At 41.1% G+C, this 13,573-nt stretch overlaps 1 protein-coding gene across 2 annotated transcripts in view; it reads right to left on the reverse strand.

Moving 5' to 3' along the window:
* The window catches only part of LOC119651848 (serine protease snake-like), a 29,869-nt gene that overhangs the window by 12,155 nt on the left and 4,141 nt on the right, over positions 1 to 13,573 (reverse strand). The window contains exons 2-6 of one of the 2 annotated variants that reach the window (XM_038055647.1): positions 11,296 to 11,399; positions 11,133 to 11,242; positions 10,904 to 11,065; positions 3,721 to 3,976; positions 3,328 to 3,669 (exon numbers count right to left, since the gene is read on the reverse strand). The exons of the other annotated variant lie outside the window; for it this stretch is intronic. Of the exons in view, the coding sequence (XP_037911575.1) occupies positions 3,490 to 3,669; positions 3,721 to 3,976; positions 10,904 to 11,065; positions 11,133 to 11,242; positions 11,296 to 11,399 (812 nt within the window). The 3' untranslated portion in view covers positions 3,328 to 3,489. Of the gene's footprint in view, positions 1 to 3,327; positions 3,670 to 3,720; positions 3,977 to 10,903; positions 11,066 to 11,132; positions 11,243 to 11,295; positions 11,400 to 13,573 lie in introns of those variants that run through there. 2 annotated transcript variants of the gene reach the window in all.

A 13,573-nucleotide genomic window follows, 5' to 3' on the forward strand; every position in this document is an offset into this window, starting at 1 on the left:
TTCGTGCCTTCTTGTTCAGCATGCGTTTAAAATAAATAAACAAGATTTCTCTGCCCTCGCAACAAATTTCTACCCATTTCACAATCTATTAGTTCCTCAGCCCGAAACGAGCGGAAAGAAAACTCAATATATTTAAAATGTATGAAGACAAGATTTAATTATAATTGTGTGTATTAACACTTTAATAAAATCAACAAATCCATTATATTAAAATATAATATAATATAATAAATTGCTGAAGAGAACTCCGCCGTAGCCGGTCCCAAGCCCGGTTTTGAAAGGAGGAGGGAAGGATAGCTTCAGTCTGAATGGTTGTACACCACCGCAGCGTCTCAGAGGGTAGATGAGGAAAGTGCAGGAACTTTGCGGATTACTCACTGAGGAAGCTATCATTACACGTGGCAGTTAGTTATAAAATTTCCTACCAAAAATGAGGATAAGGAGAATTTTAAGGTCCGGTACGGATAACCGGTGGGAGTCGTCTGGTTTGGTCACTGGGTTGGGCTCCCATCATGGACAGCACGGCGTCGAAACTGCGATTCGTGAGGTGGTTGGACGTTTCGGCGCCGCGACGACCAGGAGCATTGCTTCGCCTGGTGCAGCTGTTTCGTCACAATCAGTGGCGACCACTTCAGCAGGTAGGCAGCGGATGAAGTGGACTCAAGAAATGAACCTCTTCATCATCCACTCCTACTACAAAATGGCGTCGGGAGCGGGTACAACATATTACCATCCCTTGTTGCATCATAGATTCGTCGAAAGTTTCCCGCAATTCACGCACGTGATTGTGCGACGAGTCGCAGACCAATACCGCTTTATTACTCACAGCGACATAATCCAGGACAGGGAGCGTGTTCGACTTAAAGTCTTTGGGGAAACTGGTGACCAGGAGTCAATGGGGGCAGAGGCGGGGGCATCAACAACACCACACTGCACTGAAGCAAAAGTTTAAGTACTCGCTGAAACACTCTTCTCCACCGTCCAGCTGAAGTTTTCGCTGAGGTTCGGGACGAATTCCAAAGAGCGTGTATTTAATTCTCGGAAATGGATCTTTTGCATAGACCAGGTACTCCCAGGCTCTACGTATCTCCAGTAACTTCGAGAATTCTATCTCAAATCAATGATGAGATTTTATCTGGATTGTGTGTGATATCTCGCGGCTGCAACTATAAGCACTTGTGTATTGTGGAGCAGTTACGGCTGTCAGATTGCACGGCTAGAAGATTGACCGAAGAGATCTAGCGTGGAAAATTCCTCTGGAACGTCGGGCTGATTCAAATCAGCACTTGTAATGCAGCAGACGAGTGAAGAATAGAGTGCAGAAAGTTTACAGGAACTATGCCATCCTCAGGGAGACACTCGTAGTTGAAATTCTGGACACACTAAAGTAGAAACTTTCTGTCGTATGAAGTCGGTGAAAGTCACTTCAGGCTTGTCCAGAGTGCAACATACGCGAGGAATCAGCGAAGTTTTTTCAGATCTCTCAACGAATCCCAACAGGGCGTCCAGATAGTACAGTTTCCGATAACGGAAGCGAAAGAATACTGGGGTGGACTTTGGGGATTGCCTACCCAGCATGCTGAGTGCAACAACATTGTGCGGATTTTATCGTCATAGCTGTTATCGGTTGTGATTTCCGACCCTAGATACGATAAATTTTTCAACGGTCTCAAAGTTGTAGTCTCCTGTCTTTATTGTTTTCGTTTGATGCGATTCGATGTTATTCGTTCTTTGGTTTTGGTGCTGACGTTGCCACCATATATTGCGTCTTACCTTCATTAATGTGCAGCACGAGATCTCACTCCTTTTGTTCGATGTGGATGAAGGTAGGCTGTACATCTCGGGTTGTTCTTTCCATAATGCCAATATTGTCAGCATGTTTCATTTATTGACTGACTAAGAAACGTACTCCGAGCACATGGTTTACTGGATGGCCACTATAAATTTACGGAGCAGTGGCAACCGCTTGACTTACTCTTCAGGTCAAAGACTATTGCCTGATGATTACTGTGGGTATACTATTCGCTGACGTTCCAAGACATATCGTGAGCTTGTGAACGACTAATAAAGGTCAGATCCACGGCTCCATGCGCAGGGTTCCGCCGTTTTTTTTCTTTTATTTTCCAGGTTTAGCTCGCGTTCTGGTTTTTTCGTTAAGCCGTCGCGAATTCCTTTGTTCGTTGTCTCATTTAGATCTGGTGTGGACTCAGGCATCGGTATAGACACGTTCATTTCGTACTAATGACACTTGAGGGATCAAAGTGCTCAAAGGAAGCCGAAGGCGTGGAAGAATGTGTTAACCGAGCACTTTGATGGAGCTTTAGTCTTCGAATTTTTCCTATCTTCCCGCTATTTGTTATACATTTGCATATGTAAAACCCTGACGGTTCCCACCATATACTTGATTCCGTGATGCACGTTGTGTTTATCTTTGATGATTCTGAAAAGTCAACTTTCGCTCGAAGCAAAATGAAGGATGACTCTTTCAGGTAGGACTTCTATCCCAAAGCCTCCATTCTTCTTTCCGGACATTTTCTAGCATTAACGGGATTCTTGTGACCCAGATCCTTTTGCGCCTTAGATATTAGGGGAGATCTCATAATCGTTGAGGTTCTCTCAAACGGATCCGGCTCTTGATACTGGGGAGCCTTTTCTAACTCTTTACGCTCGAATGCGATTGGTGTCACTGCGACTTTTAACGGTTTAAACACCTCCTTGTCTAAGCTGCTTGCAGCACTGGATGCTACGGTAGCCAAACTGTCCACCACCGAGGCACTGAAGCCGAAGGATAGTGCCTGCTTGCCCACTCCCAAAATTCGCCGGTACTGGGGTTCCGAGCCCCTGCACCGTAAGTTTATAAACCTTCTCTTCATCCATACTGGTTTATTATTCTCGGTGACCTTCCCAGCCATTTGGGGGTGGAGAGCGTCTTTCTCTCACTTACCCAAGTTGCGCATAAACATGCCCATGCATGCACACTTTGGAATGCGTACAACTGCATATTTACACACACCCGCCGAATATTCAGTTATCCGCACGATGAAATGCGCTTGATTGGAGGTCTGGCAGCTCCTCACAGGTCGTCTGTATGCCTATCTGCCACACGCATTTTTCTTGGAAACGCTTATAACGATCGACACTAAATTTGACGGAAAGGTGGGAACTGTGAACGCTCACGCATACAGTGAGTTACATCATCATTTTGCGTCGAATTTCTTTTCCACCAAATATAATCACGTGGAATATAAAATGAAAGGTTTCGGTTAGTGCTTTCAGAAACCTGTATAGGTATTAATTGAAATTGTTTAAAGACTTAAGCTTTTGAGGAAATGCCAGTTTAAGACCAAACCCAGCCACGGTTTTAATATGTGAAATACAAATACAAACTTAATATTTACATAAAATCAAAAGGATATTTAATTGGTTAATAGATATATTTTGGAAGAAAGGCATAAATTCCACCAGTCATTCTCAAAAGGCTTGATCTTGTTAAGCGAAATATGCTGGCCAAACTATGCGTTCTATCCAGTCCAAATATGCATACACTCTAGTATAGATTCCAGGTGATGGTCCCAAACATCCTTCACCATACGACGTGATACCAACTAAGTAGGTCTTAAAACGCCATGAGCTGTCTGTTGAAAGTTGTAATGGTCCTCCGGAATCACCCTTAATTGGAACCTTCACTTAGTAAAAATAAAATAATGAACCATTTCATACCTGACATGTATCTCGTTCATTTTCCCGATCCCGTGCACACATTTGACCCTCAATGATCCCATTTGATAGGTCTTCACTCTGCCTAGAAGCGAAGGCAATTTGACATTGATCTTGTGGCACATAGTTTAAAGGTCCAACGTAAAGTTCATTTGCCTGCGGTCCTCCAAAGCTCCTTGTACCAAAGCCCATTCCTAATAAATCTGAACCAATTATTTGTTTCGACGGCCATAGACAAATTGGTTTTAAATCATCAAAACTGAAAATAAGTGAACTCATCTTAAAACAGTTAAAATATCTAAAAGTGGACTATAGAGTTGGATATATCCCTCTTTTATCTGTTAATTTCAATCTTAATTTGACTTTAATTACTTGCAAGGATTAAACCTTATTTATGTATAATATAATACCTGTATTTTTACCATATAACTCGACTGATCGCTCTATTCACTTCTCCACCGCGTACGCACCACAAACAGGTCGACCTGATGCTGAGAAAGATGGCATCTGGCAACTTATCGATGAAAAGAATTGTCATGTGCCTGCTGACGACTATACCATCATTGCCGGCGACCTTAATGATCATGTAGGTGAAAAAGCAGACGGTAACAGGTGCTAATCAACCAAATGGAAGACACGATCCACAAAGCGGCCTCTGCAACCCTCGGGAGACTGTAAACTTCTTTGTTTTGGTAGCCCACTATCTGAATAAGGTGTTGGCATTGCCATCTCAGAGGGTGACGGCATTAAAGAAATGGAACGATTTGATGACTAGTTGATGAAGCGCACTATTGTAGTATCAGCTGATCCCACTATTCACTTCTCCACCGCATACGCACCACAGACTGGTCGACCTGACGTCGAGAAAGATGCCTTCTGGAAACTTCTCGATACAAAGACCTGCAACGTGCCTGCTGGTGACTATATCATCATTGCAGGGGACCTGAATGGTCATGTGGTTGAAAACGCAGACGGTAACAAGAGTTTGGAACGCGCAATTAGGGTGGTGAGCGTATAATCGATTTTGCGAACACCTATGACCTCATACTTATGATTCGATGGTTCATCAAATGATTGTCTCATCTGCCTTTTATAGTGGGAATAGTAAAACGCAAATCGACTATATTCTCATAAGACATTGACATTATATCACCGTCACTGATTGCAAAGCCGTTCCCTATGAGACCGTTGCATCTCAACATCGGCCGTTGATTGCCGACTTGCGAATCCAGCCATCGATAAAATAGCGAGAAAAACGCAATGGCCCGGCGCGTATTAAATGGTAGCGATTTCACGAAAAGAAAGGAGAAATTATCTCACTTACGCGATTACCAACCATTACGAATGTGGAACCAAACTAAATACACGATCCACAAAGCGACCTCTGCAACCCTCGGGTTCACCAAATCGGGTAAGCGGTACATCAACCGAGATACTTGGCTTTGGAATGACGATGTTGAAATGAAGGTCCGTGAAAAGAAACGCCTACTAGAAATTTCTCGACGATAAAATGCTGGCCAATTGGCAAATTTATAAGAATGCCAACCGAGAAGCAAAAAAGCGATCGCTGTCACCCGAGCGGACTATTACAAAAATCTTTACGATAAACTGCCAGCGCAACTGAAGTAGAGGAGGTAATAAAACGAATGAAATTGGGGAAAACCATAGAACCTGAAGACATCGCATCTGCACTCTGGAAAGAGAAGAGCTGGGACCCAACACTGTGGCTCAGTGAATTCTTTCATCGGGTTATTCAGGAAGGTAGAACACATCTGATTGGCAGGAAAGTACCACAGCTCCAATATGGAAAGTAAAGGTAGTCTAGCAGAATGTTCAAGTTACCGTCCGATCCGATTACTACCCCATATCATGAAGATTTTTGAAAGCATTCTTGACAATATTAGTATTCGCGGAACCGTTGAAATAACCGTGAATCAAGCCGGATTCGTCAAGAACTGTGAAACTACTGACACAATACACACTTCGCTGGGTTTATTAATTGCTTTACCACGATCCGAAAAGTTAAGGTTGAAGTGTGGTGGGTGTATCAAAACTGCTTTGGGTCTCTGTTGGTGTTTATTAAGGAAGCGCCCTCTCACTACTCCTCTTTGTTCTTGTTATGGACATCGTCACACGGGACATCCAGTGTCCAGCGTACTATACACTGCTTTATGCAGATGATGTTTTCCTAGTATCTAACAGCAAAAATGATCTCGAGCAACTTGTCCAAAAATGGAATGATCGCCTCATGCAACACGGTCTCAGATTGAACCTGAATAAAACTGAATATTTGACGACCGATCCCCAAGAAACGAGCACAATCATCGATTTAAATACGCTGTCAGCATTAACGCAACCTGGATAAAATGGCGTTCCACAACTGATGTTCTTTGTGATCAACGTATCAACGAACATCTCAAATCCGAAATTTACCACAATGTCGTCCGTCCTCTTTTTTGAGTTAAGCACCCAAGATTTCAAAATAGAACAAGTCGGGAAACCGGAAGCTTGACGCTCCAGGTATAAAAGGTTTTGTGTTTCCCTATGTGAGGAGCATAACGTAGTTCTCCATTGGCTTATAGCATTGATCCGAGATATTGAAATCGTTCAGTTCTGGGCAGGTTACTGCCATTGCCAGAACTGAGCGATTTAAGTAACTCGAAGGGCAGGTTACTGCCATTTCCAGAACTCAGCGATTTAAAAATCTCGAGTCAACGCTATCAGCCAATGGAGAACTGCCTAAAGAAATTGTTTCACGCATTAATGCAACCTGGATGAAGTGGCATTCCCCAACTGGTGTTCTTTGTGATCGACGTATCAGCGCACGTCCCAAATCTAAAATTTACTGCAATGTCGTCCGTCTGCCACTCTCTATAGTTCTGAGTGTTGCCCGACTATAAAGGGTAATGAACGGCGTCTTGCGGTAATGGGGACGAACATGTTGCATTGCACTGGTGGCGTGACACGTTTCGATTACGTCTGAAATGAGAATATTCGCGATCGATATGGGTTTGCATCGATCGTGGAAAAACTGCAAGAGAGGCGTTTTCGATGGTGTGGTCACGTAGTTCACGCTAACGAGAATTCAACAACCAGTATTGATCAGAACATCGAAAGCAATGGTAAGCAACCAAAAAGTCGGCCAAAACAACGGTGGCTTGATACGCTGGATGGGGATTTAAAGGTATCGCGATTACATCCTGATCAGGCATTTGATAAAATAAAATGACGAAACCGATCATCACGAGCCGACCCCGCTTGTGAACTGAAGGCTGAAGAAAAAGAAAAAGATGTGAGGAGCGACGAGTGCACGACAACTCCGTGTAATATAGCTAAAAATTCCATTGCCCTCTATTTTCTAGAAAGCGATTTAAATAAATCATTTGATGGAAAGCCTTGTGTTGATAATGGTCAACCTCATACGCTTCACGCACTCAGTTTAATATTATTAGCGAATGAAAACAATTTAACCAACATCAAATATAAACAAGTCGGGAAACCGGAAGCTGGACGCTTCAGGTACGAAAGGTTTTGTGTATTTCTTAGTACGTAGCACGTGATATATCCATATATTATGTGAGAGTATCCACTTTCGGGTGATATTGACATTCATAGTCTTCAATTTTCAAAGAAGCAACAAATTTGAGGTATTATAACTTTGTTAGTAATAGTGCAATTTCCACCAAACTTGGTAAGATCATGCTCTATGTTATAGCCTATATCATTGCAAAATTTCATGGTACTAGGATGAACTTAAGGGGGGTTTCTAACCACTTAAAAAAAATTGTAGTAATATACTATTATTAACTTTATTTAAACAGATATCGGCATGGAAGGTATTTCGGAGCCCAGGCACCATATAGTGCCAGCCTCCTGATTTTTTCAGATTTTTCGGTTTGGTAGTTTCTGAGAATGGCCCCCTTAAAGAAGTGATCACTTTCAACCCCCGGCGCTCCCCACCCTTCTAACGAATATCAAAACTAAGGTCGGCTTTGAAAAGTACTAATCGAGACCTTTAATTTGATACCCCACATGACTATATTTGATGAAAAAAAATTTTACACCCCCCTTTTGCATGTATGGGGACCTCCCCTTAAATTCGACGTAACAGGATGTAATTCACTGTATGCGTGAGCGTTCACTGTTCCCACCTTTCTACCAAATTTGGTGTCAATCGCTATAACCGTCTCCGAGAAAAATGCGTGTGACGGACAGACAGACAGACAGACAGACAGACAGACCGACAGACAGACAGTAAACCGATTTTAATAAGGTTTTGTGTTTACACAAAACCTTAAAAAAGGGCTAGGGAGAATTAGATTCTTCTTCAATGGAATTTTAATATTTCACTCGAATTTCAATTATCGTTAATTATGACGTCAGCATCTTATTTGTATGGCTTAGAATGCTGTTAATTAGCACGAAATTGATAAGTTTGAACTGCTATAACTTTCCCACTAATAGTTGGATTTTCATGCATGTGTATGAACGAGGCTGTCCTCTATGTCGGTGCAAAATTTAGTACACTTAGGATGAACTTAAGGGGAGTTTTTTAGTCTATTTCTAAAAGTTGATAATATACTATTAGTAAATTTTTTGAGCAGATACCGGAATGGGACATCTCTCCAAGATTAGATTTCACATAAGTGTTTTACACAAAACCTTGAAAAGGGCTGCAGATAAATAGATTCTTCATAAATGTGACTTTAATATTCCACGCGAATGTCAATTATTCCGGGTAAATTCAAGGGAAATTGCTAAGTTTGAACTGCTATAACTTTGGTTTGCCAAATTTCGACGAAATTTAGCAAGTATATAGGAAATATTGTTCTCTATGCTGGTACAAAATTTGGAGGTCCTAGAATAAACATAAGGGGAGTTTTTGAGTAAATTTCTAAAAAGTAGTAATATACTATTAGTAAGTTTATTTGAGCAGATATCGGAATGGGACATATTTTGAGGCCTAGATTTCATCTAGGCGCACCAACCTGATTTTTTTCGGATTTTTAGGTTGGGCAGTTTCCGAAAATGAGTCCTGTCTCACTTCAAGTGCGTACATTTTGAATCCTTACTCACGCACTTTGCAATTTATGCCGAAACTAATGTCAGTTTCGGAAAGTACAAATCGAGACCTTTCATTTGATACCCTACACAACTATATCCGGTGAAAAAAATTTTTGAATCCCCCCTTTGCATGTATGGGGAGCCCCCCTTTAAACTCCACCTAAATTTATGCCACTCGCTGTATGCGTGGGATTTCATAGTTCCCATCTGCCCACCAAATTTCGTTCGGATCGGTTCAGCCGTTTTGGAGAAAAATGGGTGTGACAGACAGACAGACAGACCCTGAATCGATTTTAATAAGGTTTTGTTTTACACAAAACCTTAAAAAAGAAAAAAGTGAAGCCTTTACTATCTGTCGTTACTTTCGGTCACGCTGCTCCCAGGGCAGAGGTGAGGCAGCGTCTGATGAGTTGCCTTTACCCTGGACGAAACCGTCAGTCAACTTTTCCGTTCTTTTTAGTCAATTGATCCTAATACACCCATTAAACCATCGATTCCTTCATTGGATTTGTCTGGGGAGGAGATGTATGAAAACATACCTAAACACTGGCTTCTGTACCATATTCGGCTGCGGAGGTATTAGGAAGCTGGAGAGTGAATTATAGGCATCTCGGAGCTACATGAAACCAACCCGCTTAAGCATTCCACTCTCCGCGTCTGCGCATACTGGACTGAACGAAAGAGAGGCCATTAATTCCTTTCGTCGGTATTGTTAGCGGTTAAGCTGCAGGAAGACTTACGATAATATGCGTACGCAATAAAGTGGTGACATTTTCAAGCTAGCTCCCCATGCAGAAGGGGCCCAAAACGTGAGCCCCAAAAACAGAAAACTTTGAAAACGATCACAATGGTGTATCTGTATGAAATCTATCTAGGTCTTAAAATTCATTCCGTTCAGATATTTGGACAATTAAAATTAATAACGGTATATTACCTTATTTTACCAATTTAGCCGAAAACGCCACTTAAATTCATTCTGGAAGTGCAGAATTTGACAACAGTATAAGGATCAATATAGGGCATAATTCTGCGAAGTTGGAAAGTTGATGGAAATCCAACTACTATTGGAAAAGTTGTAGAAGGTGGAAGTTTTCCATTTGATATGAATCAACTGCACTCAGAGGCGTGTATGATGACATCATTATATGTCAATTCATCGATACCACAATAAAGTAAGTTATGAACGGGGGCTGATCTTATTTGAAGACTCAAAATATGCGCTTCAAAATGAGAAACAGGTCTCTTTCCCAAAAGCTATTCAACCGGAAAATCTGCAAAAAGTCACAATGCATCTATATAAAATCTAGGCCTCAAAACACACTCAATTGCGATATCTGCCCAAATTAAGTTAATAATAGCATATTACCATATTAGCGCAATTTACCCATTCTAGCGTGCATAAAAAGTTTCTTATTAGAGATGAACACAAAGCCTTTATACCACCATTCGGGTTAGCTCCACCACGTACCAAACAAAACCTTATTAAATTCGTCACATGCATTTTTTTCGGAAGCCGTTATAGCGATTGACACCAAATTTGGTGGAAAGGTGGGAACTGTGAATCCTCACGGATACAGTGAGTTACATCTTTCTACATCGAATTTAAGGAGGGGGGCGTTAATTACTAGAATTACTATAATTTTCCTCCACATTTACTAACAATGTTTAGATAACTGTAAACGATAGAGTACTTTGCATAGCAAATTATTTGTGTAAATGGTTATAGAAAAATGCTGCGCAATTGAATTTTAAATTTTTATGTAAGTGCAACTGTCGTTCAATTAAAATTCCTCGTATAAAGAAACACGAAACCTTTCATACCTGAAGCGTCCAGCCTCCGGTTTTCGGACTTGTTTTGATTTAAGTTGATCCAAGTTGAATCAATAATTAACGGCGGCGTAATTTATAAGGCTACCAACTTTACGGTGGATTGCCAAAAAGAGACTTTTCTTAAGAAGTTTCAAAAGTTTCAAACATCTTGCGAGTCTTAACTGTCACAGCGTCATACCGTCTCTGTCCGTGAACATTATTGAATTCAAGTTTTAGGATAAGCTAGATAAGGCTTCTGTTGCATATTATACATATGATATTTACTAGTTATTCAATCAAGCACATTACTTACGTGGTAACTGGTTTGATTTCAAAGAGGGCTATATCGTGGTATGTCGATGGAGCTTTGTATCCCGGATGTACAATAATACGCTCAATGTCGAAATCGACAGGATCTCTCTCCTCTGGTTTTACCAAGTTCACAACTCCTGCTCTAACGATATTTGGTGGAATTCTGGAAAAAAATGTGAACCCCATTTCTTGACAAAAGTGATAGTGTGGGATATGCTGATGTGATATACTTCCTAGAAGTCGAGCAATGAGCTGCTGTTAACAAAAAATTGCGCGATATCAAACTTCCACCACATCTCCAGCTAATATCTTCACCATCTTCTTTCCATCCAATTGCAGCCTTAAAAGAAGATTTTATATTAATACTAAGATGCAAAGAGAGAAAACCATTACCATATGCGGGTACTGACGTGGCTTTGCTAGTATTCCAGCTATGAAGAATTGTTGCTTTGGGATTTCGTGTATTTTTCCTTTCCAGAATAGGTAGTTATAACACACTAGAGACATACATAATGTTTTTGTAAAAGTTTTAAGCATCTAAATATAAATATATTTTAAATTTGGTAAATCTTAGGGTATCTCTTTGAAAAATGTCTATACATATTTTAATAGGTATGCTTTTTTGTGAATGGCCGTGAGGTACCTGTTAAAGAAGTGTGAACTAATTGCATTGGAATCTGCTGAATGAAAAACAACTTGAAAATCTCAATGGCTCTCAGAATAAATTTTTTTGACCGTTTTCACTTGTATGATTTGAACTAGTGTGATGCGGTGATCTACTAAGAGGAGCAACACCTCTTGTGGTATAGTGATCTATACGACGATCGCATCATATTCAGATGAAAATGAATACTTCTGCCGGAACGAACGGTGGCATCGGAAAATCAAGTACGTAGAGTTGGGATGCGATTAACACCATAATCCGATCCACTTAATATCTATATAGGGAAAAAAAGTTAAGAAGGCTTGGACGCTTTAGTTATTCTGTTAAGGGAAATTCCCAGCGCGTCCTTAAAGAATTATTGTGCCCGATGCTTTAGTTACTATCCCCGTTAATAAAGAAACTCTACAACCCGAGGCAACTTGGTGAAACGTTGGGGTCAACTTAATGAATATTTTTTTAAGAGGTCTGAGCTAACTTTTATTGTGGATTTTGATACCAGTCAACTCAGCTGTGAATGAGTACCTAAGTCAAATCAAGATAATAATCTCAAGCGAGCGCATTGCTGATCACATTGTCTTCTACAGTGTACTGTAGTGTACCATTATAATCTTGAATGAAGTGCTCTAATACACTTCAAGGCCCTGACCCGATTGGATTGTTGTGCCAACAATTATTGTTGACTTTCATTAAAGTAAGAAACCGCGCACCGTTCTATGGAGCAGTGCGGTTCCACGAAGAATCCTCCTCTGGAAAAAAGAATAAAAACAAATGAGAGGCACAGGCAGACAGACACGCTAATTTCAGCAAATGGTTTCTAAATCACTTTCTAAAGGTCCTCCACCGATGGTTTGGTACCGAAAGCTGCAAGATAGAACGTGAAGGCGATCAAAATGCCTTCTCTACTATGGTAGCCCATACATTCATTATGGTGTTGGCCTTTCTACCCCTGAGGATTTCTCTGATGCCATTAAAGAATTCGAACGATTTTATGACCGGCTGATGATTATATCAACTGATTGCACTATTCACTTCTTCACCGCGTACGCACTACAGACTAGTTGACCTGATGCCGAAAAGGATGCCTTCTGGAAACTTCTCGTTGTGAAAATATGTAACGTGCCTGCTGAAGGCTAGATCATCATTGCAGGCGGCCTTAATGGTCATGTGGGTGGAAAGGCAGACGGCAGTAAGTGTCATGGAAGCAAAAAGACGCATTAAATGGTGTTGTTTTGCTGAGAAGAAACAAGGAATGATCTCACTTACGCGATTACCAACAGTTATGAATGTGGAAGGATCTTGGAACCAAGTTAAAGACATGATCCACACAAACCTTCGGGTTTACCCAGCCGCGTAAGCGGTTCATCAACCAAGATACCTAGCATTGGAATGACGATGCTGAAATAAAGGTTCGTGAAAAAAGCACCTCTACCACAAGTATCTTGACAGTAAAACGTTCGTCAGTTGGCAAATTTGTACGAACCGGGAAGCAAAAAAAGCGATCGCTGTTACCCAAGCGGTTCATAACAAAGATCTATACGATAAACTGGACACTCGGGAAGGCAAGAGAGATCTGCATCGAGTTGTCAAAACCCGACCAAAATGCATCCCGTGTGCATTTCGAACACTTCTGATGCGTTAATTTATCATTATTTGTATTTTGTATTTTGCTTACCGATCGACGAGCCGCGACGGATAGATAGCGTGAATATTTCGAACAGATTTCAACGGAAGAATTTGTTCATTCTCCACTTCCAGAAGCAGTTGGACATTTGGAGCCATTCCACCGGACAGCGTGACTGAAATCGAGGAAGCAATAAAATACATGAAATTGGGAAAACGAACGGGACTTGACGACATCGCATCTGAACTCTCGAAAGCGAAGGGACCCAAAACTGTGGCTCAGTGAATTTTTTTATCGGGTTATTGAGGAAAGTAGAACTCCATCCGGCAAGAAAGTACCACAGTTCCAATGTGCAAAAAGAAAGGTAGTCCTTTCGATCCAGTTGC

The sequence above is a fragment of the Hermetia illucens genome, chromosome 3 (assembly GCF_905115235.1).
Source record: "Hermetia illucens chromosome 3, iHerIll2.2.curated.20191125, whole genome shotgun sequence".
In the NCBI taxonomy this organism is placed as follows: Eukaryota; Metazoa; Arthropoda; class Insecta; order Diptera; family Stratiomyidae; genus Hermetia; species Hermetia illucens.